General features: G+C 46.3%; 1 protein-coding gene across 1 annotated transcript in view; it reads right to left on the bottom strand.

Moving 5' to 3' along the window:
• Nucleotides 1–1,027: 1,027 nt before the first annotated feature.
• Nucleotides 1,028–21,035, bottom strand: part of LIMD1 (LIM domain containing 1) — an 88,379-nt gene continuing 68,371 nt past the window's right edge. The window contains exons 3-8 of the mRNA XM_012470771.3: nucleotides 15,857–15,924; nucleotides 13,236–13,298; nucleotides 8,755–8,885; nucleotides 8,052–8,103; nucleotides 7,151–7,219; nucleotides 1,028–5,364 (exon numbers count right to left, since the gene is read on the bottom strand). Coding sequence (XP_012326194.2) covers nucleotides 5,227–5,364; nucleotides 7,151–7,219; nucleotides 8,052–8,103; nucleotides 8,755–8,885; nucleotides 13,236–13,298; nucleotides 15,857–15,924 — 521 coding nt within the window. The 3' untranslated portion in view covers nucleotides 1,028–5,226. The remainder of the gene's footprint in view (nucleotides 5,365–7,150; nucleotides 7,220–8,051; nucleotides 8,104–8,754; nucleotides 8,886–13,235; nucleotides 13,299–15,856; nucleotides 15,925–21,035) is intronic.

Raw genomic sequence — 21,035 nt, 5'->3', positions numbered from 1 at the left:
TTTGCCAGCACATCATAACCCCAGACCACCTTTTACCCTGATTGCACCTTCACTCCTTGTACCATCATACTGGTAAAATCAGACTAATCATTCTCTCATCACTTGAAAAAAAAAGATTTTATTCTGGTGTAAGGTGCCACTCTCAGCTTTCCCGAGTCCTTGGCACGTCAGACCTGGTAGCCACAAGGACTAACCTGGAGCCTAAAACAAACTCTCTCCCCACCCTAAGGATTCTAACCACACACTTGGCCCCATCATTCTACAAGTCCTGTCTTCCTGCATGTGGCTGTCTCAGACCTGAGGGATCACTCACCTTGAGGATTCTTTGGCCATAACCTCAGAAGAAAAGAAAAATCAGTAACATTCACAAAATAGACGAAGTGACCTTACAAGTCACTACATCAGGACCTTACAAGTCTCAATCTTAAAGGTCCAGTAAAAGAAACTGCTGATTCTTGGGATACGATTCTCCAAGGCCTCCCACGTGTGTATATATCTGGTAAGAATAGGCACCAATTGCCAGGTTCCAGACTATTTTTTCAAGGTTGTTTATATAGTGAACAGTCTTGGATGTTAGAGATAGTGTCTGTCTCTGGAGCAAAAGTCAGGCAAGCTTACTGCCTATTATCAAATACCAGGGCTCCCTAAGCATGGGGGTTCCTCTTGTAACACAGCTCACTGCATATGCAGGGATCACCCGGCCCTCCTCATGGGGCACTGCAGGAATTGGGGCTCAGGGAACCAGGGCAAGTGCTGATAATCTGGCCACTGCTATTGCTATAATAAAGTGTCCTTTGTCTCTACCTATGAGTCTCATAACTTCTGCCAGGATCCATGAACCCATGGCGTGCTCACTTTATTAGCTTGCAAGTGGGGTAAAACCTCATACCCTTCGCAGGTTTGATACCCATATGGTACTTTTAGGAATCCAGAGGTACTTTTAGGAATCCAGAGGTCTAAAGAAGACAAAGTCCAGGCAGCAAAAAGCATTGTTTGCCGACTCCACACACAGAAAAGACCCAGGAAATACAATGTTCAAGGAGCACTTTAATAGTCAACAAATTGATGCAGTTTTACTGTCACAATACTTTGAATAATTTTATAGTAACAGTAAAATTCTGAATCATTTTATAGTAAAAGAAAAGACACAGAGGAAAATAATTTCCTTGTACAATGAAATTTTCATACACTATATGGACATTTCCCACATCTGTCAAGTTTTGGCTCAGAATAAAAGATAGCTAATATATTTTACTCTTTTTTTTTTTTTTTTTTGAGATGGCATTTCACTCTGTTGCCCTGGCCGGAGTGCAATGGCATGATATCTGCTCACTGCAACCTCTGCCTCCCAGGTTCAAGCAGTTCTTCTGCCTCAGCCTTCCAAGTAGCCGGGATTACAGGTGTGCACCACCATGCCTGGCTAATTTTGTATTTTTAGTAGAGATGGGATTTTACCATGTTGGTCAGGCTGGTCTCTAACTCCTGACTTCAAGTGATCTGCCCACCTCGGCCTCTCAAAGTGCTGAGATTACAGGCATGAGCCACCTCACCCAGCTTTTTCTGTTGCTTTTAAAAGTTACTTCAAATAGTAAATAAGAAATTAGGACTGATTCTTGGCATAAAGGAGAGTACAGAAAACAACTGTGCCAGGTGCAGTGGCTAACGGCCATAATCCCAACACTTTGGGAGGCGGAAGCAGGCAGATCACTTGAGCCCAGGAGTTCGAGACCAGCCTGGGCAACATAGTGATACTCCATCCCTATTACAAATACAAAAATTATCAGTTGTGGTCATATGCAGCTCTGGTCCCAGCTACTTGGGAGGCTGAGGTGGGAGGATCACTTGAACCCAGTAGATGGAGGCTGCAGTGAGCTGAGATCACACCACTGCACTCCAGCCTGGGCAACAGAGTGAGACCCTGTCTTAAAAAAAAAAAAAAAATTGGTTTCCTGGCAGAGAGTTTTAACAAGTGCATTAAGCAGTAACAGTTTGTGGTCTTGTGCTCAATTCTCACATGATCTTTGCAAGCATCCCAGCAGCCATCATAGCTCTACTTTCACATGCAAGGGACACGGCACATAGCGGCAGCCTGGAAAGGACTGCAAAGGAGTGTGAATTCCAAACATTCTCTCAAGCCCTAACATTTCTGTTCTTCATTTTGTGTGACTCAAGCCATGGAAACAAGGCGATGATGGCGCTTGAGGGTGATCAGAACTCCTCAATCATTCCATCAGTCACCCAGGACTCAACAGCAGAACCTCAGAGGACTCCGCTGACAGAGGTGTTCACTCGAGCACTAACCACAGAGAAATGGGAAGTGCCATCCTGCTGCCATAAGCAGCCGATGGCCGGTTAGGACTAAATGCCCTTCTGGGGTGAGATGAACCAAGACGGCAGATGGGGGAATATCAGTGAGAGACAGAGAATAGGAATGGATCCTTATATTGCAGATCAAACTGGGTTATTGTCTCTTCTCAAACCAGCCAGGCAGTTTCTGAATGTCCCAAGATAGGGGTAGGGGAAGAGAAAAAAAAAAAGACAAAACAGGAGACAGTGGGTAAAAAAAAAACCTAAAAGGCACAATGAGGCAAAGGCGCAAGATGGAGGCTGGCTTTGGGATCTGAAATCAGGCCACAATCCTCCTTGTTTTACCTACAGTCCAAGAACTGTCAAACAGAAAACCCAGAAGGGCTGTTCATTCTAAATTTTAAAATCTTTTCTTCCTGGCCTACCAAGTCCTTGTGTTTTCTTTCTAGGCACCCATAAATACAACCCCATTACAGTGCTGTTTGGCTAATAATTTATAGGACATTTAAAATACCAGGTAGGTGAACATCTCTTCATGACTTTTGTGCAAGGCCCTGAAGCGGGGGTGGTGGGGACAACTTATTGGAGATTCCTACGTGGCACCTTCCAGGGAAACTGACAACGAGAGAAATCTGTCGCTAGGATTTCTAGGACATCTGGAAATTCCCTTATTGTTCTTTCTCAACAATATAAAATGGTATATTTGCAAACCTATCGGAATCACCTCAATCTAGGCCACTTAAAAATTTTCACTAAATAATGTAATCACAGATTTTTTAACTAATTACTCAATTTGCAAACAAATGCCAGCTACGTCTGGTGGTAGTTCAACTGCAATTTTCTTCACTCTGTAGGTCTTGAACGTGCCGTGAAGGTGTGTCAGTAAGGCCAACGTTCTTAGGTTGACAGAGGCAGGTTAACACATTGGCTGGCTTCATTTACCCCCTGCCATGCCCACACTGAGCTGGATGACTTGATGGGAAGAGAGGGTCCCTGCTTCAGGGTTCACTTCCCCAGCCCCAGCATTCTTGGGTTTTCAGGAGGCTCAGCCTGTGAAAAAGAACCAATAAAGGTGCACACCCTGGCTGAAGTGGCATCTGGCCAAAGAATTCCAACAGAATGAATTTCATCAAAATGGAAAAGATCATCCATGGCACCAATTCTGTGCTTCTTACAGGCAATGATTACCAAATGAGTCAAAACATGGCCTAGAAGCGGAGCTGGGTCCTGTGAAAAGCCTGAGTTCACACGTGCTGGGGCTCCACTGACCGCCGTCTGCAGCCCAGCACCCAGTCCTCTTGCTCTGGGTATGAGGTGAGGAGGCGGAGTGCACATGCCACCTCCTGTGTCCCGGGCCTGGCTGGCAGTGGTAAAATGGGCTGCCTTTCTTACGCAGCTTCTTCTAATCGAAATACCAACGAGTATTGACCTCTGGCCTCAGGAATGTGACTTGCAGCGCAAATTTTACCTCTTCAGTGCAGAGGGTGATCTTGAAATCTTGCCAGTATGTGGCCCTCCCTCAGCTCCTGCCACCCTGGGGAGCCAGGATGCTGAAATGCATCAGGCAAAAGTGCTGAATCTGATCTATTCCCTGCTGACCTTTAGTTACGATCGCACTGCCCTGACCAGCTGGAGTTTGGCCTGTGTGAAGCTAGTGATTTCCAACACACCAAAGAAGGTATCTGAGTCCCGTGTGAAAGCCAGATTCCTCCTGAATCTGTGATTTGGTGAAGCTCTGTCTGTGAGGTATTTTTTTGTGTGTGGAAGACTGAAAGTGAAAGGAAACAACTAAAAAAATTAGACGAAAGCAGTGTACCTTATACTGGTTTCTTCAAACATAATGCCTGTGCCAAGAACTGGGCAGGAGAGAAACCAACGAAATGAATATAATAACTTATCCGGAGGTGCTCCCTCCCACGCTGGCTTAGAGATCTCGCACACACAAAAACTCTCCTTGTCTATGTGGTGCTGTCTTTCAGTATGCGGGCAGTTCTTCCCAAAAGCCCGTCATTAAATAAGCTACAAACAGGTGCAAGCGATGTACCTGCATGGGTTCCTGAGACTTGCCTTGCAGAAGTGACTCTAAGTCACTGACTCTTGAGATCGCCAGAGCAAAACAGCGCAAACAGGTGGGCAGAAACAAAAACAAACAAAAAAAAATCCTGGTGCCTGCACCAAGTTCTTCTCCCAAAGCATGTTGTACTCACACAGGGCAAATTTCTGTCGGGGCCTCAGCTGCCTTTAGGAGAGTAAGGGTTTGCAGGGGCACAGGGAATGCTGTCAGTGTCTAAGGAGGAAACGCTGCCTCACTTATTTTAAATCTTTCCTCTGGTTTTCTAAGCAAATTCTTCTTGGGATACAAAGCACATATTAGAGCTTCCTTCTTGCCTTAATGCAATTAAATTTGCAGCCATTCTGCAGAAGAACCGAAGCTCTTGGGTGAAAAGACGCCTTAAATTATGTCACGATATGTATGGGGGGAGGGGCATTTGGGTACAGGTATTTTCCTGAAGGAAGAGAAAGGGCTGAATGTGTTGGCAGCCGAGCTGTCCCTTCAAGGGGATGTTGTGAAACAAGCTCAACAAAAACCTCTCCCTCTGAAGCATGAAATGTTCCCAGCGGGGACAGGATTCCTTTGTTGCAGTGATGTAACCTTATGTCGTATGCTACGCACATCTGGAGCGTTTTCCTGAGTAACCTGAGGAAAATGTGGCAACAGAGAAAAGCACTTGGAAAACACATGTAGCAGGCAGGTAGTGTTCACCTCCCTGGTTAAAGGAAAGGCACCCCACACATACAGGAACTCTCCCTCCCGCCCCTCCTCTTTCCCTACCCCACTTCCACCCCAGGGGCCACCGGAAGCAGCAGCAGCAACGCTGGCTCCTCATCCCCTGCCGTGATGCCTGCAAGAGGCTCTGGCTAGAAGTGGTGCTGGTGAAGGGCTGTGGACGAGGTTCTCTTCTCCAGCCTCTTCACGTGGCAGGAGTGACAGAACAGGTGATCCTCCAGCGGATAACAGCGATGGCCATCTTCATCATTGAGCTCCAGACCACAGTCCTGGGGAGAGGCAGACATGTCCAGGGGAAGCAAAACAAAACAGACTGCAAGACTGACATGAAGGCCACCATCCCCAAAATCAGCAGAGGGTGCTGTGTGTTTCTGTACAGGCAGGAAACGCTGGTGCAGAAACACAGCTCCTGGCCAGTGGAGGCCTGTCCAACACAGGAGACACAGCCACACAGCACTTGCTGTGAACCACTTAAGATGTGCTGTAGTGTAAATGCACACCAGATTCCTAAGACTTAGGGCAAAAAGAGGATGTGAAAATATCTCATGGCAAAAAGGAATGAGATCATGTCGCTTCCAGGGACATGGATGAAGCTGGAAGCCATCATCCTCAGCAAACTAACACAGGAACAGAAAAATAAACACTGTATGTTCTCACTCATAAGTGAGAACACACAGACACAGAGAGGGAAATAACACACACCAGGGCTTGTGGCGGGGGGAATGAGGGGAGGGAACTTAGAGGATGGGACAATAGATGTAGCAAACCACCATGGCACACATACACTTATGTAACAAACCTACAGGTTCTGTACACGTATCTCATTTTTTTTAGACGAATAAATTGTGGAATTACAAAAAAAAATCTCATGGGTATTTTTTTTATGCTGATTACATGTTCAAAAGATAACATTTAGAATTTTTTTTCTGTTTTTTTGAGACAGAGTCTCCCTCTGTCACTGAAGCTAGAGTGTAGTGGTGTGATCTCGGCTCACTGCAACCTCCACCTCCCGGGTTCAAGCAATTCTCCTGCCTCAGTCTCCTGAGTAGCTGGGATTACATACATGCCACCATGCCTGGCTAATTTTTGTATTTTTACTAGAGATGGAGTTTCACCATGTTGGCCAGGCTGGTCTTGAACTCCTGACCTCAAGCGATCTGCCAGCCTTGGCCTCCCAAAGTGCTGGGATTGCAGGCATGAGCCATCGTGCCCAGCCCCTTATATTTGTTTTGGACAGCACTGGTCTAGAAAATGTAGAGAGACCTGTCGAGCAAATGTCCTCACCTTTTTCTCCTGCAGTGGTGACCTGGGGCACCTGAGGTCCCAGCAGCAATGATTCCCACACATTTCTTCAGTGTTGGCAGTAGGACCAGTCTATATGAAGGACACCCCCGTTCTCTCTACCAACAAAGTCACCAAACGAATCTGATATCCTTCTATGGGTGAATTCACTTAATTGTGGCTGAAATTCCATGGTCACCCTTCACAAGGGCTGGTGAGGGGTGACCCCTAGCTTTCCTGACAGTCATGAGGTACTGGTGCTCCTTCATCCTGGCTTGGGACACAGGGCAGGAAGGGGCAGGCGGACCCCACCCACCTTCACACCACTCAGCTGTCATGCCTGTTTCCAAGAGGGGCTTCATGATTTCCAGGGCTCCGCTGAAAGGGGTTTCTGGCAGCTAGAACAGCCTGCAGGCTGGAGGGGAGGGAGTCTCTTCCCCAAATCGCACTCCTGCCTGACAGTGTGGCCTCCAGACAGGACCTGAAACCCATGCTTTCGACGACCCTCCTAGCTCTGCAGCTTCGGGGAGAGCAGCTCCAACAGCTGCAGGACTTGATAGTTCTGAACGTGCAGAAGAAAGACCTTTCTACCTTGAGCATTGCCATCATCTCCTACCTCCTCCAAGAACCAGCCTTCACCCCACTTCCTACAGCAGCTCTAGAGGGCTGACCCTTGCCAGAATCTTGTTGACCACCTCCTGCCCCAGTCAATGCAGAATGCTTTTCTTTTGGATGTCTACGACGGGCTCTGGGGCTGGGTGGGGAGGCACCTACCTCACAGTGGTAACACTCCACGTGGTAGTCTCTGTCCATGGACACAACACGGATGGTCTCGTCTGAGCCCTGGGACCAAAGAAAAGCAAGAACACGCAGGAGAGGCCTGTGAGGGGGCCTGTCGGACTTGATGTACTGCAGCGTGGGGAGGGAAGAGGGTTTGGGGGTAGTAGGTAGGTGGCCCTGGGAGGAGACTGTAAATCAGCAGTACTTGTCGGAGAAAGAATACATTTAAGCTGACGAGAGGAGAAGTGGGAGGGACAGAAGCCCTTCCTTCTGGAATGTCAGAGTCAACAATGAAAGAAAGACTTACATGGACATTTATTTTTAAAAATGAATAAAAGACAAGCCTCTCTGCTCATCTGCTAATCTAAGAATTAGTATCAAGTGAAGGAGTCTGACCTGATTACGGGGAAAAATCGGCATGAGAAGGGTACTGGGCTGGGGAAGCCAGGCAACAAGGAAGGGTGAGGACACCACTTATCTGAGAGGTGAGGTACAGTCTGTCTGTTTGTTTGAGACAAGGTCTTGCTCTGTCACCCAGGCTGGAATGCAGTGGCACCATCATAGCTCGATGCAGCGTCACACTCTTGGGCCCAAGGAGCTAGGACTACAGGCACATGCCACCACGCTTGGCTAATTTATAACAATTTTTTTGTAGAGATGAGATCTTCCTATGTTGCCCAGGCTGGTCCTAAACGCTAGGCCTCAAGAAATGTTCCTGCCTGGGCCTCCTAAAGTGCTGGGATTACAGGCATGAGCCACCGCACCCAGGCCAGAGTTGAGATTTTTAAAAGGATACCTTAAAAGATGTAAGGACAGGACACAGATCTTGTAAATGATCCCGGGAGATATTCAGGTCTTAGATGCCCCTGGGAGCATGTCTGGAAAGGCATCTTACCTCAGGTGGAAGGATGGGAAGCCCGCAGGCTGCACACTTGGGGGCCAGCACCCTGCGGGGAGAAACAAAGCAGCAGTAAAATGCACACAGTGTTGTTTCTGGGAGCAAAGCCCAGAGTAAGACTTGCACCTGGAGCCCACACGGAGCCTTCCTCCATGCCGCCTCCTGCCCGACACGCTCCTCCCTCATAAACGACTGGAACCTGGCTCACTTTGTGGAAGATGCCTTAGTACTGCTTAAGGACTGTTCCCTGGCTGCAACGAGGACACTGGCTGCCTCTCACTCTTCTGGGGACAGCACTAACTGTTTACGCCCCTCACGCTGCCTAGCACAGGCCCAGGCAAACCAAGGGTGGTGGAAACCGGCACTGCATGGGGGCCTCGTGAAGTTAGGTCCCGCTGCCGCCACAGGGCTTGGTGGATTCCTCCCGAGGCCTAGCCAGGAATATGATTATAAGTATTGTTTTTAGCACTTTGTTTTTTTTTTTTTTTCACTACACATGATTCTTTAACCCGTTCCTGTCATCACTGGCATCAACCAACCTCCCAAGGTCCCTGCTGCACCCCTCAAGACCATCAAGCCTTTGCTGGACTGTGATCTCAGGGTGGCTGGCAAACACGGTTCTGTCAGTTTCCATCGCTCACTCTGCTGAGATCAGCCTGGCCCACACGAATGGGTCCTGTCTGCTCCCGTCTCTTCTTACTTGTGGTAATCTCGGACACAGTAGATCTTGTTCTCTGAGTCTACGGTGAAGGGCACTCCATCCAAACACTCATTACAGATGACACAGCGGAAACAGCCTGGGTGGTAGGACTTCCCCAGGGCCTGAAGGATCTGGAGGAGAGGCCAAGTCTCAGTGGGGATTATAGGGAAGGATGGTGGAAGGGGAGAGAAACACATCAGGCCTAAGGATGATATGAGCAATCACACAGCATGAAGTACACTTACCCCCGAGTTTAACCCAGGAGAAGAACAAGAGGTGATGGGGGTGGGAAAGGCAAATCTGTTTAGATGAATACACAGGAAGAGACCACAAAGGGACCCTGTTCCTGCAGCCTCTCACAAGGTCTCTGAGCTGGGAGGGAAAGAGGGCTTCTTTCCAACCCTCACCCAGAGCAGGACACTCATGCATAGCTCTTTCCTAGAAAGAGATGCTGAGGGAGGGCTGGGCCAATCCCAGGGCCAGGACCCACCACGGAGAAGTGGGAAATGATACGAAGCAAGACCACAGAAGGATCCATCCTTCCAGATTTGGGAAGCAGCAAGTACTTGGAAAAATGAAAAGAAATTCCATGTGGAAATGGAAGAGCTCAAAAGAAACTCCTTCACTGCTGCCTCTTGGGTGTCCCTTCTATGCAGCTTTGACTCTGGAGCATGATAATCTAGAAGTTCTCACTCAACCTGATGACCTCAAATCCAAGTGTAATAAGTAAAGTTTCTCTGTTGTTGTTTTTAAACACAATGGAGGGAAAGCCCCACAAACCTTCTTCCTCTCAGTGTCATTTGATCTGAATCTGGATGGGATACCTGGAACTGCCAGAGCCAACATGAAACCAGGACAGACCCGAGACATGGAGAGCAGGAAAGAGAAGGGATGGAAAGAACACCCTTGGTGAGGTCTGTAAGTAACTGAATTAACTCATCATGGAACCGCGTACCTCCAGGCCTCTTTTTAGGTGAGATAAAATATTCCTATTAAGTCAGTGGTCCTCGATGTGTGGCCCCTGGACCTTCAGCATGAGCATCACCTGGGAACTTGTTAATAATGCACATTTGTGGACCCCACCCCAGATTTTTTGGATCAGAAACTTGGGGGGTAAGGCCCAGCAGTTGTATTTTAACAGGGTGATTTTGATATCTATGTTAAAGTTGGAGGATCATTGGTTTAGCTTGAATTGAGTCTGGTTTTTTTCCTATAATTTGCAGTTGAAAGTGTCTTTGCTGACTTAATAGGAGATGCATTTCTGCAATTACCTGTGCCATGAAACTTAGCGCAAACAACTGAACTACAGAATCAACACGAGTAAGGTCACACTGAAACATGCGTCTGCAAAGAACGTACAGAACGGTCATCAGCATCCAGCAGTGGGAGCCACACGGAAAGCCTTCAAACAGGCTGAAGAAAGGGGATTTGGGATTTAGGGAAGCCTTGTCAGTATACTGTGAGACCCGGGGGAAAGATACGCTGTGTTCCAGCGCCTTCCCCTGGAAGCCTCAGGCGGATAACTCCACATTGCACAAGCTCCAGCCAAGAAGGCAAGAGGAGGGTGTCGTGCTATTCCAGCTTTCCTCTGAAAGCTCAGCTTTCAAGCTTCCTCATTCCCTCTTGGGTTTCACTAACCTTTGAGGCCCCTCTCAATCTGCAGTAAGGCAAAACAGGAAGAGCAACTGGCTGGGCTTCCAAACCCATTTGGCAATTTGGACCTTGGAATGCATTTCCCCCAAGATTAACACTCTCTTGGCAGACAGAGATCCTTAAATTAATTTAATCCACATTGTGCCTAAGATAAGACTGGAAAAAGATGCCACTTTGCTGCATTGTGACTAGCTGTAATACTTTTTTATGTGAGGCTATGCCTGGTTCTAACCTGCAAGCCCAGAATGTACCCCTCCATTAACAAAAGGGGATACAGAGAGACAATTTACACAATAGTTAGACAGCTGAGGTTCTGTCTAGACATTCACTAAAAGTTTTCAAGTCCTAGAGAAGATTTGAAAGACTGAAGATTCAATTTCATACTATCCCATATGGTAGAGATCTCACATCAAGAGGTGGAGACTATTTCTCTCTCCCCCTGAATCAGAACTGGCTTTGTGACTTTCTTTAATTAACAGAAAGTGGAAGAAACAATGTTCTGAGATTTCTGAGTCAAAGGCTTAAGAAGACTGGCAGCTTCCACTTCCTATCTCTTGCTCTAAGCAAGTCTGAACTAGACTACTGAATGATTAGAGGCTACAGGGAGAGGGGACTAGAGGGTGAGAGGTCATCTTGGATGTTCCAGTTTAACGGTGCTACCAGCCGAACAAAGTTAAGTACGAGACCCTTGCCAATGCCACACAAAGCAGAAGAATTGCCCTGCGGTACCCTGACCTAATTCCTGACCCACAGCATGATAAATAAGAAATCACTATTGTTTTAAACTGCTAAGTCTTGGGGTGGTTTGTCATGCAGCAATAGATAAATGACATACCCTGGGTTATCCAAAGAAGTCTTAGGATTACTAGAACTAAGAATAGGGTATAATCATACTCATTAATTTGGACCATGTTGACTTCATATGCAGTAGGTTTGTCAGAAGGACATTAAAAACAAGGGCAAATTCTGCTGAAGAAATAGAGCCCTACAGAGTCTAGAAGATACCTGGGAAGGAGGGGTAAGCATATGCAGCTTCTGCCTACCTCCTGCTGCGAGCATGGGGGAAGGGCCATGTTTCCCAGGGAGGTCTTGGCTACCAATGAGGACACGGCTCTAATAAGGCTAAGACCTCTACTGAGGTCTGTCAAAGCCTGGGTGATAGCAGATATTTATCATGAATAGGGAGGGCTCTGGGTCACTGATGTTGTATAAATGTTAGCATATGACCAGCAGAAATGAGTGTTTATGTCCATCAAAGACATGTGCAAAAGTGTTCACAGCAGCTTCATGCATAAATAGCAATAAACTAGAAACCAGCAAATCCCCATCAACATGAAAAGGCAGAAGTTGTGCTATATCCATACAATGGAATTCCACTTAGCAATAAAAATCAATCAACTACCAATACAGGTAACAGCATGGATGAATCTCAAAAACATATATGTAAGACAGACCTGAAAGAGTCTATACTATATGTTTCTATTTATATGAAGTTCCAAAACCAGCAAAATGAACTTCTGGCAATAGAAGTTGGAGTAGTGGTTGCCTTTGTGAGAGTAGGGTCTTGAGTGGGAAGAGACAAGAAGGAACTTTCTGGAGTTTGGGAAGTGGCCTACATCTTGATTTGGGTGGTGGTTACGGGGGTATATGCACGTGTGAAAACACGTTCAGTTAAGATTTGTATCTTTTACACTTCAGAATTGTATCTTTTATTCTATGAGTTATTTCTCAATAAAAAGGTAAAATTAAAAATACTCATGATTAAAAATTCTCTTCTCTAGAATGAAATTAATGAGTCAGCTTAGAGAGGGATTTGATTCTTTCCAACTGAAAGTATGTTATATAATCATTTCCTCTGATCAATATATTAAAGAATTTCTTAAAGTCTGGTTTCCAAAGGTGAACAATTTGATCTTGTATTCATTAACTTCACAACCTAACCCTCTAGGGAAAAACTGTCCCCACTGAAGACCTGAAGCCCAAGATAACTGCAGACAGCCAGTGGCTGAGCAAGGAATGGAATGTTTAAAACGTGGTCCTGGCTCTGCTGTCTCAGAACTAAATGACAAGCCCCAAAAACTCATCTTAGTAATGGTGTGAGCTGGGCAGAACACAGGGAGAAAAAAACTTTGCTCCTCTGGCTTTCTGCATTTGACTCCAAGGTAGCTGAGGTTTCTGCAGTAAAAACAGACCATACTTGGCATCTCACCTGGGATGCCAGAAGGATCACAGAGAAGCCAGAGGGAGGCCAGTGTGATCCAAACAACCCAGAGGAGGAGAAAGCATTATTGGAAACATGACATCCTGTGCTCTAGATGGTTAAAGATGTCAACTCCAATAAAAGCCAAAAACTTGGGTTCTATTTGATCAAGCAAGCTGCACTTCATAAGAACTTTTTTTTTTTTTTTTATGAGACGGAGTCTCGCTCTGTTGCCCAGGCTGAAGTGCAGTGAGGTGATCTCAGCTCACTGCCACCTCTTCTTCCCAGGTTCAAGCAATTCTTCTGCCTCAGCCTCCTGAGTAGCTGGGACTACAGGCGTGCACCACCACACCCAGCTAAGTTTTGTATTTTTAGTAGAGACGGGGTTTCACCATAATGGCCAGGCTGGTCTCAAACTCCTGACCTCGTGATCCGCCCACCTTAGCCTCCCAAAGTGCTGGGATTACAGGCGTGAGCCACTGCACCCGGCCAGGACTTCTTTTAATAAAACCAGCCATAACTGCAAATCAAGATAAGAAACACTGTCCTCAATTATTAATTTCTTTTTTCTCTAAATGCCTCCTGCTCTACCCGAGACGCTGTTCTCTTTTTTGGCTAACCTACTCACCATGTCCATGATCAGATGTCCACAAAGAAAACACCTGTCAGCCGACTGCTGGAAACCAGAGTACTGCAGAAGAAAGAGAAAAGAAAGTTAAACCCAGACTGGGAAGATGAATCAGCCACTTCCCCGTCAGCCAAGAGGATTATAAGGAATTTCTCAGAAAGATGTGTCACTCTGTGCAGAATTCTGTCATTCCCCAAGTACAACACAGCTGTGGGCTGAGTCATAGAATATTCTCTGCCACAAAAGCCATCACGAATACTAGTACCACTCACTCTAACAATGACTGTGTCTGGGCACCCACAGCGTGCCAGGCTGTATGTAAGGAACTGTATATAGAGATGCTTTAATCCCACCTCGGTGGTTCTCAAAGAGCAGTTCCCTGGCATCAGTTGAAAACTGTAAAAAATGCAAATCCTTGGGCTCTACTCCAGACCTACTGATTTAGAAACTCAGGGGGTGGGTTCTGGCAATCCGTCTTTTCACAAGGCTTTCAGGGGATTCTGATGCATTCTCAAACCTCCACTCTGATGCTTACGACAGTTCTGCAAGGTCTATATGATTATGCAGAATCCTCAAATAGAAGCAGAGGGCAGCTCAGAGAGGTTAAGTGACCTTTTCAAGGTCACATAGCCAACAAAGGGTAAGGAAAGGAATCACATTCAACTCTGGTTCTGGCTAAAAAGCTAATGTCTTTTATAGTTAGCTTCCAAGAAACTTGATAAGTATCTATTTTACCTTATCTTACCTAAACACGCGCACACACACACAGTCTTGAAAGACAAGAGGCACTCTCTTCAGAAAACATACTAGATGATCCTACACACTAGACTAGAAGTTTGGGTGTTACAAACGCAACTTAACCGGGGGAACCCTAATGAAAGAATGTGGGAAAAACAAAAAAGGGAAACTTTCTGCCACTCTACACCATGTGATGGAGGTTTCTGTTGTCTGACACCTACGCCCCATTCTGGGGGTAATAATTCTTTAATTTTCACTTGGGATCCAGCCCCCAGCCCCACACCATGTGGCTCCCATCACTCATGCGGGCTGGCTCCATGCCGGGCCCAGGCAGGGCATCGACAGACCTGGCCCATCAGAGCCTTACATTCCTTCAGCACTGACAGTTTTTCCAGGGGTGGGCATGTGGCCCAGTAAGAGCCAATGAGACTCCAGGAGATGTCTGTGGAGGATTCCGAAGGAGGGACTGGAATTCTTGCCCGTCGGATGTGAAACTGAGCGTATATAAACTCTGCGGTCCAGCCAACTTCTGGCCATCATACAGGACTTTTTGGTACTGAGACACAGGGCCAAACACTGTAGAGAAAATGACTCCTGAGGCACTGCTGGAATAATCTCCTTTATACTTAAGACTGTTTGGGTTTGCTTGTCTGTTTCTGGCCAACAGGAGTCAAAATGAATCAACTTTTCAGTGAAGACCAAATAGAGCTTTTCTCCAAGGGAAGGCAGGGAGAAGCTGGCCCTGAGCCCATTTCTGCATCTCACATTCCTCATCCCTGAGATGACAGGGTCAGTTCGACCACCATCTACCAAGCACCCACTCTGTGCATGGCACTGTGTTAGCATCTGCAGGTGTGAAGGTGAAGATGCACATTCTTGACACCCTGGGAGCTTTCAGTCAATGAAGGACACTTGTAAACAGACACACTGCTCAGGGCTAGCAGCCCTGCCAGGGCAGGCCCTGGGCGTGGTGGCAGCACAGAGGAGCTCCTCCATTGTGGGAGCAGGAGGGACAGGAATGCTGTTGGGGGGATCTGGGCAAATAAAGGGCCAAGACGTTGCAAGCGGGAAATGGTCCAAGCAAAGGTACGACGGCATGAGGCTGCACAGGAGTGGGCGGCGGGGGGTCCAGACCTCGGAGGGTTTCTAAGTGTGCTTTGTACCCTGCAGATGCTGGGACCACGCAGGCCAGGTTTACGCCCTATGAGGCCTCCTGAGGTGGGTGTGTGGAGCCGGTTAAGCTAGCCTGGCTGAGCCATGCTGGAGGTGTGAACGGAGGCAGAACTGTGGAAGACATGGCAGCACAGGGTTCCACGCCTGGCTGTATTCAAGGAGGTGGGGCTGAGGACAAACCTAGGATGCAATTCTCGGAGATCAGGACGCAAGGCATGGTAAGATTTTCTGCTTCACACCAGTGTGGCGAGGGGCTGGTATTTGAGGGGCTGGGAGACAGCCCAGGGGACATATCCAGGGGGCAGTGGGATGCCAGCAGCTGGCCTCAGACATGCAGCAGGATGAGAGCTCAGGTCTGGGGGCCACTGGCACATGGATGGACTTCCAGTCCATGGGAGAAGCTAGATTCCCAGAGAGAGCAGGATGAGAAGAAAAGAGCCTGGGTCCCAGTCCAGAGGTTTAAGAGGAGGAGTCCAGGGTGGTGGAAGACACAGAACAGCAGAAAGCAGCAAGAGGACAGGCCAGGTGACCCCACGGTTCCTTCAAAGCACAAGGCTGTGTGGCTGGCATTGGCTCAGGAACACGGCCACCCCCATGCATCTACAGAAGGAAAGGCACAGCTCCTCTACATGCTGGCCCAGGTACCCCCAGGCCCCTGCCCTCTGACCCTGGCCAGGACATGCAAGGGGAGGCGTGGGTGATACACTCACCAGGAAGTCTTCTTCACAAAACACTTTGCCGTTGACAAAATAAAAGGCTTTTCCTCTCAGCTTCCGGCCTAAGGAAAAAAACACAAAGACAGGGTAAAAAAAAGAAAAATTTTAATATGCAGTGAAAAAAGTGAAAGTGAAAGCAAAATCTTTAGGCAGAAATAAACACGTAAAAACCGCCAACTGTCAACAACACTTTCCAGTTCCTAAATGATGCCATGGCCCTCAGCGAGAGGCAGGCAGGCTGAGGCCGGGAGGAAGGGTGCCCTGGCAGGTGCTATTTGGCAAAAAGACTCAAGGGCTGACTTGGAAGTCATCCTACGCTCACCTTCCAGCGCCTCTTCTCTGCTTGGAAAGACGCCAGCAAAGCATTTGGTGGCAGGATGGCAGAGGCACACACAAGAGGGTGTCCGGACAACAGTCTCTCGTGAAGACACAGTTTCCCACAGGTATTTAGGACAGTCACTTTGGACATGTGCTCCAGGACTGTTGTGACCGCCTACCAGGAGAGTCCTATACATTGGTTAACTATTTTTTCCTATCTTTTTCTTATGTGAACTGTAGAAAACACACATCGTGGGAAGGATATTTTGTTTTCTCTTGATCTAAAATGGGTAGGCGGGAGTGGGAGAAATTCAAAGCACCCCAATTCCTTGGATGGAACTCTTGTTTCCGTAAGGCTAAAACAGGCAAACGTCCTTTATCAGGTTCTCTCATCTCGTATAGAACACAATGGGGCTGCGAGCTCAAGTTTGGCAGAGGCATCATTAGGGTGTCCCTGGATTCCCTACTCAGCGGTATTCACAGACCTGAGGGCATTTCCAGTGCCAGGCTCAACACATACTCAACAGGCAATGTAGGGGTTTCAGAAACTGAATGATCTCTCCGCAGAAATTTAAACCAAGCCCTTTGGGGCCAGGGTCCACAACATGAATGCAAAATCACCGATGTCACAAACAGTGCCTGAGACACAGAGAAACCCTCCAGACAAACACTGGCTGCCCTCGCCTGGCGACGCTCACAGGAGGCAAAGCAGTGCAAGGCAGGTAGCGACCAGACTGTCAGTGAATACTCTTCAGCCTTCAGAGAGGACCCAGAAAGCATCGATGCAGAAGACAAGACATAAAAAAGGGAGTAACTTTAACTACAAATATAGAAACCTCTAGATGGATGAAAGCCCTAAGTATCTAGTATAAGAAACTACAAGCTTTTCAAATTTTCTTCTATTTTGTGATAGTTTATGTATTTTATTTTTATTGTAAGAAAAGAAAGTCTGACTTTGGCATGGAGAAGGATTTCGTAGGTAAGATATAAAAAGCACATCGCATAAAGCTCGACTGATCAATAGACATCAAAAATGTAAACTTCTGTACAAGAAAAAAGGGTTTAAAAGATGAAACTGCTGAAAAGCCAGCCTGCTCCCCAGCAGGGAGGCAGAGGAGAGGGTCCCAGGACAGGGCTTGAGTGGAGACGGAGGAGGCATAAGTGCTCAGCTGTCCTGGCTGCAGGTGAGACGTGGAGGTGGGAATGGAGGCACTGAAGAGGCAAGAGGCTAAGGCTAGGAAAGGAATCAGGGGGACGCTCGGCTGACAACCCACTTTCATGCCTCTGTGCTTTGCTTAACTAGATGGCCCTTTCCTCAGGCCTGACCAGACCATTCTGATATAGTTTGGATATTTGTCCCCATCCAAGTCTCATGTTGAAATGCAATCTCCAATGCTGGAGGAGGGGCCTGGCGGGAGGTGATTGGATCATGGAGTGGTTTCTCATGGTTTAGCACCATCTCCCTTGGTGGTGTCATGGTGATAGTGAGATCTGGTTGTTTACGAGGGTGCAGCACCTTCCACTCTCCCTCCTGTTCCAGCCGTGTGAGGTGATTGCTCTCCCTTTGCCTTCCACCATGACTGTAAGTTTCCTGAGGCCTCCCCAGAAGCCAAGCAGATGCCAGCATATGCTTCCTATACAGCCTACAGAACCATGAGCCAGTTAAACCTCTTTTCTTTATAAATTACCCAGTCTCAGGCATTTCTTCATGGCAATGCAAGGACAGACTAGTGCATCTTCTTTGCTGTGGTGGTCGCTGCTGCCAGGCCTACTGTTGTCTGAGTGTTTCCCTAGCCCTCCTGTTAGTTCCTGTAGGACTTGCTAATACTGAGGATATGCTACATTCCGTGAGGATATAGCTAAGTCAGCTTCATACTTGGAGGCGAGGGCTTGGCAATACTCTGGAGTGCAGTAAATATTGAGTTAAAGAAAAAAGGAAGAGTAAGCCATGGATCAGAAGCTGGCCAGAGTACATATCATATGGTATTAGTATCTGGCCAGGCACAGTGGCTCACGACTATAATCCCAGCACTTTGGGAGACTGACATGGGAGGATCGCTTGAGGTCAGGAGTTTGAGACCAGCCTGGCTAACATGGTGAAATCTTATCTCTACAAAAAATACAAAAAGTAGCCGGGCATAGTGCCATGCACCTGTAGTCCCAGCTACTCGAGAGTCTGAAGCAAGAGAATCACTTGAACTGAGGAGGTAGAGATTGCAATGAGTCAAGACTGGGCAACAGAGCAAGACTCTGTCTCAAAAATAAACAAATAAAATAAATTAAAATGGTATTAGTATCTAAGATACAAAGAACACCAAAGAATCAATATGAAAAAGATAAATGAGCAATGGGGAAAATGAGCAAAGGGCAGGAAGAGAAAGCACACAGAATAAAAAACCTGTTAAACCTCAGGCAATAACCAGAATTATTAACCATAACTCAATATCTACAAAATAATAAAAAGATGTTCAATCCTATCAACAGTCAGGATAACACAAACTAAAACCACAATGAGATTCTATCTCGCTTTCACAGATTGGCAAAAATTACTAAATTTAATAGCATGTCTTGGAAGGTGTGGGACAAGAGGAGCCCTTTCACACTGGTGGGTGTCAGCTGGGATGACTACTTGGGAACAATCTGTCAAGGGCCAATAGATCTAAAAATGCACATAATCCACAACACACTTCTTCTAAGATTGCCCCTTGAGAAGATCACCCAAATATGCACGAGGACAGACATGTATGAATGTTCACGGCAACGTTGTTACGGAAAAATTAGAAGCCTCCTCAGTGTTCACTAGATAGGAGAATCAATAAATAAACAGAGGAAGAAACTAGAGCCATATTTACTAGATGTGATACCAGACAGCAATAAAGGACTAGATCTATGTATGTCATTATTAATTGAACTGAACACCAGTGCAAATAAGGCAGAATGCCCAAAGATACAGCAATGACGGTCTATATGTAACTTTGAGAGTGTGCGCATGCACACACATACACAAACTAATACTGCATGTTTTTTTTTTTGAGATGGAGTCTCGCTCTGTTGCCCAGGCTGGAGTGCAGTGGCATGATCTTGGTTCACTCAATCTCCGCCTCCTGGGTTCAAGCGATTCTCCTGCCTCAGCCTCCTGAGCAGCGAGGGATTACAGGCGCTTGCCACCATGCCAGGCTAATTTTTGTATTTTTAGTAGAGATGGGGTTTCACCATCTCTACTAAACACCTGCTGCAATTACAGGTGTGAGCCACCACGCCTGGCCACAAACTAGTACTGTATGTCTTTTATTGATAGTATATATGGTCACAGTAGGAAAATTTCATAATAGCAGCTGCCCTAGGGAAGGAAGGGAGAGGATGGGAAGAGGAATCAAGATGATTTCAATTTTTATATAATGTTTCATTTCCTTTATAAAAAAGACAGAACCAAAACTACAATGTAAAAATGTGTGTGCATTCTGAGTGATAGGATTATTTCCTACAGCACTTTCCAGTAAGTTTTAAAATAAACACACACACACATGCACACACACACATTTAGGTGAAATACCATAAACCAAAGGGCAATAACAAACTAGAGCAACCATCTATACTATATGATAGAAAAGGATTTAACTCTAACATGAAAATAACTCAAGTAACAGCCCTGTATAAAAAACGGAAAAAGAACAGGCAAACCGCAAAAGAAGTATGAGTCACCAATAACTATAAAATAGAATCTTTAGCTTTTCTTATGATTTAAAAAATATTGCTGCCAGGCACAGCGGCTCACACCTGTAATTCCAACACTTCGGAAGGCCAAGGCAGGAGGATCACTTGAACCCAGGAGTTTAAGACCAGCCTAGGCAACACAGCAAGATCTGATCTCTACAAATAATTAAAAAAATCACCTAGGTGTAGTGGTGCATGCCTGTAGTCCCAGCTACTTAGGAGACTGAGCCAGGAGGATCACTTGTGCCTAGAGGTTGAGGCTGCAGTGAGCTGAAAGCGCACCTGTGCACTCCAGCCTGGACGACAGAGTGAGATTCTGTCTCTCCAAAAACAAACAAACAAAACCTTATGCTTTACCTATCAGACTAGCAAGGCTTAGAAAGAATGATAACCCAGTGTTAGTAATGACACAGACAAACAGATACTTGTTCACACTCTGCAAGGGAGAGCAGAAGCTGAAACAAGCTCTTAGGAGAGAAATTTGGCATTAAATGTCAGTGGAATATAGAAAGTTCCGATATTTTCTCCCTAAAAATTCTACTTCAGGAATTTATCCTAAAGAAATCATCATCTCAGCTTTATTTATAATAGCTTGCTAAAAATGAGCATCAAATGTCCAATTCCTATTAAATAAGTCATGACCTATATACACGTTGGAATACAATGCAGCCATAAAAAGATTGTGTTTTCAAAAAAAGATTGACAGGGAAACATATAAAATACGTTTAAAGGAAGTATCCAAGTGTGTGTGTTACAGTTATGAACACTCACATACATGATCGCAAAATTATGTGTACATTCATACGCATAAGATGCATACCAAATTTTAAGTCACTATCTTCGAGTGAAAGAAACAGGTGATTTTCAATTACTGTTTTTTCCTGCCATAATTATGCATCATTTTTATAACCTGAAACAAAGTTTAATGAAGTAGGGGAATGTTGGGGCGGGGTGCGGAGGAGGCAATGGACCTATGCAGAAGGCCACAACTCTTTAGGCCTCCAAAGTGGCTCTCTTGTCCTCCCTCAGTTACTGCTGCCCTCTCTCCTAGCAGGTCCCCAACTTTGAATGTTCACAGTATTTTCTGACTCTGCTAAACTAGGGTACCAAGAATGTTTACCTACAGCTGGATGATCTCAGG

The sequence above is a fragment of the Aotus nancymaae genome, unplaced genomic scaffold (assembly GCF_030222135.1).
Source record: "Aotus nancymaae isolate 86718 unplaced genomic scaffold, 86718_ANA_hifiasm-v0.15.2.pri h1tg000067l, whole genome shotgun sequence".
NCBI lineage: Eukaryota > Metazoa > Chordata > Mammalia > Primates > Aotidae > Aotus > Aotus nancymaae.
This window is presented reverse-complemented; position numbering and strand designations above follow the sequence as displayed.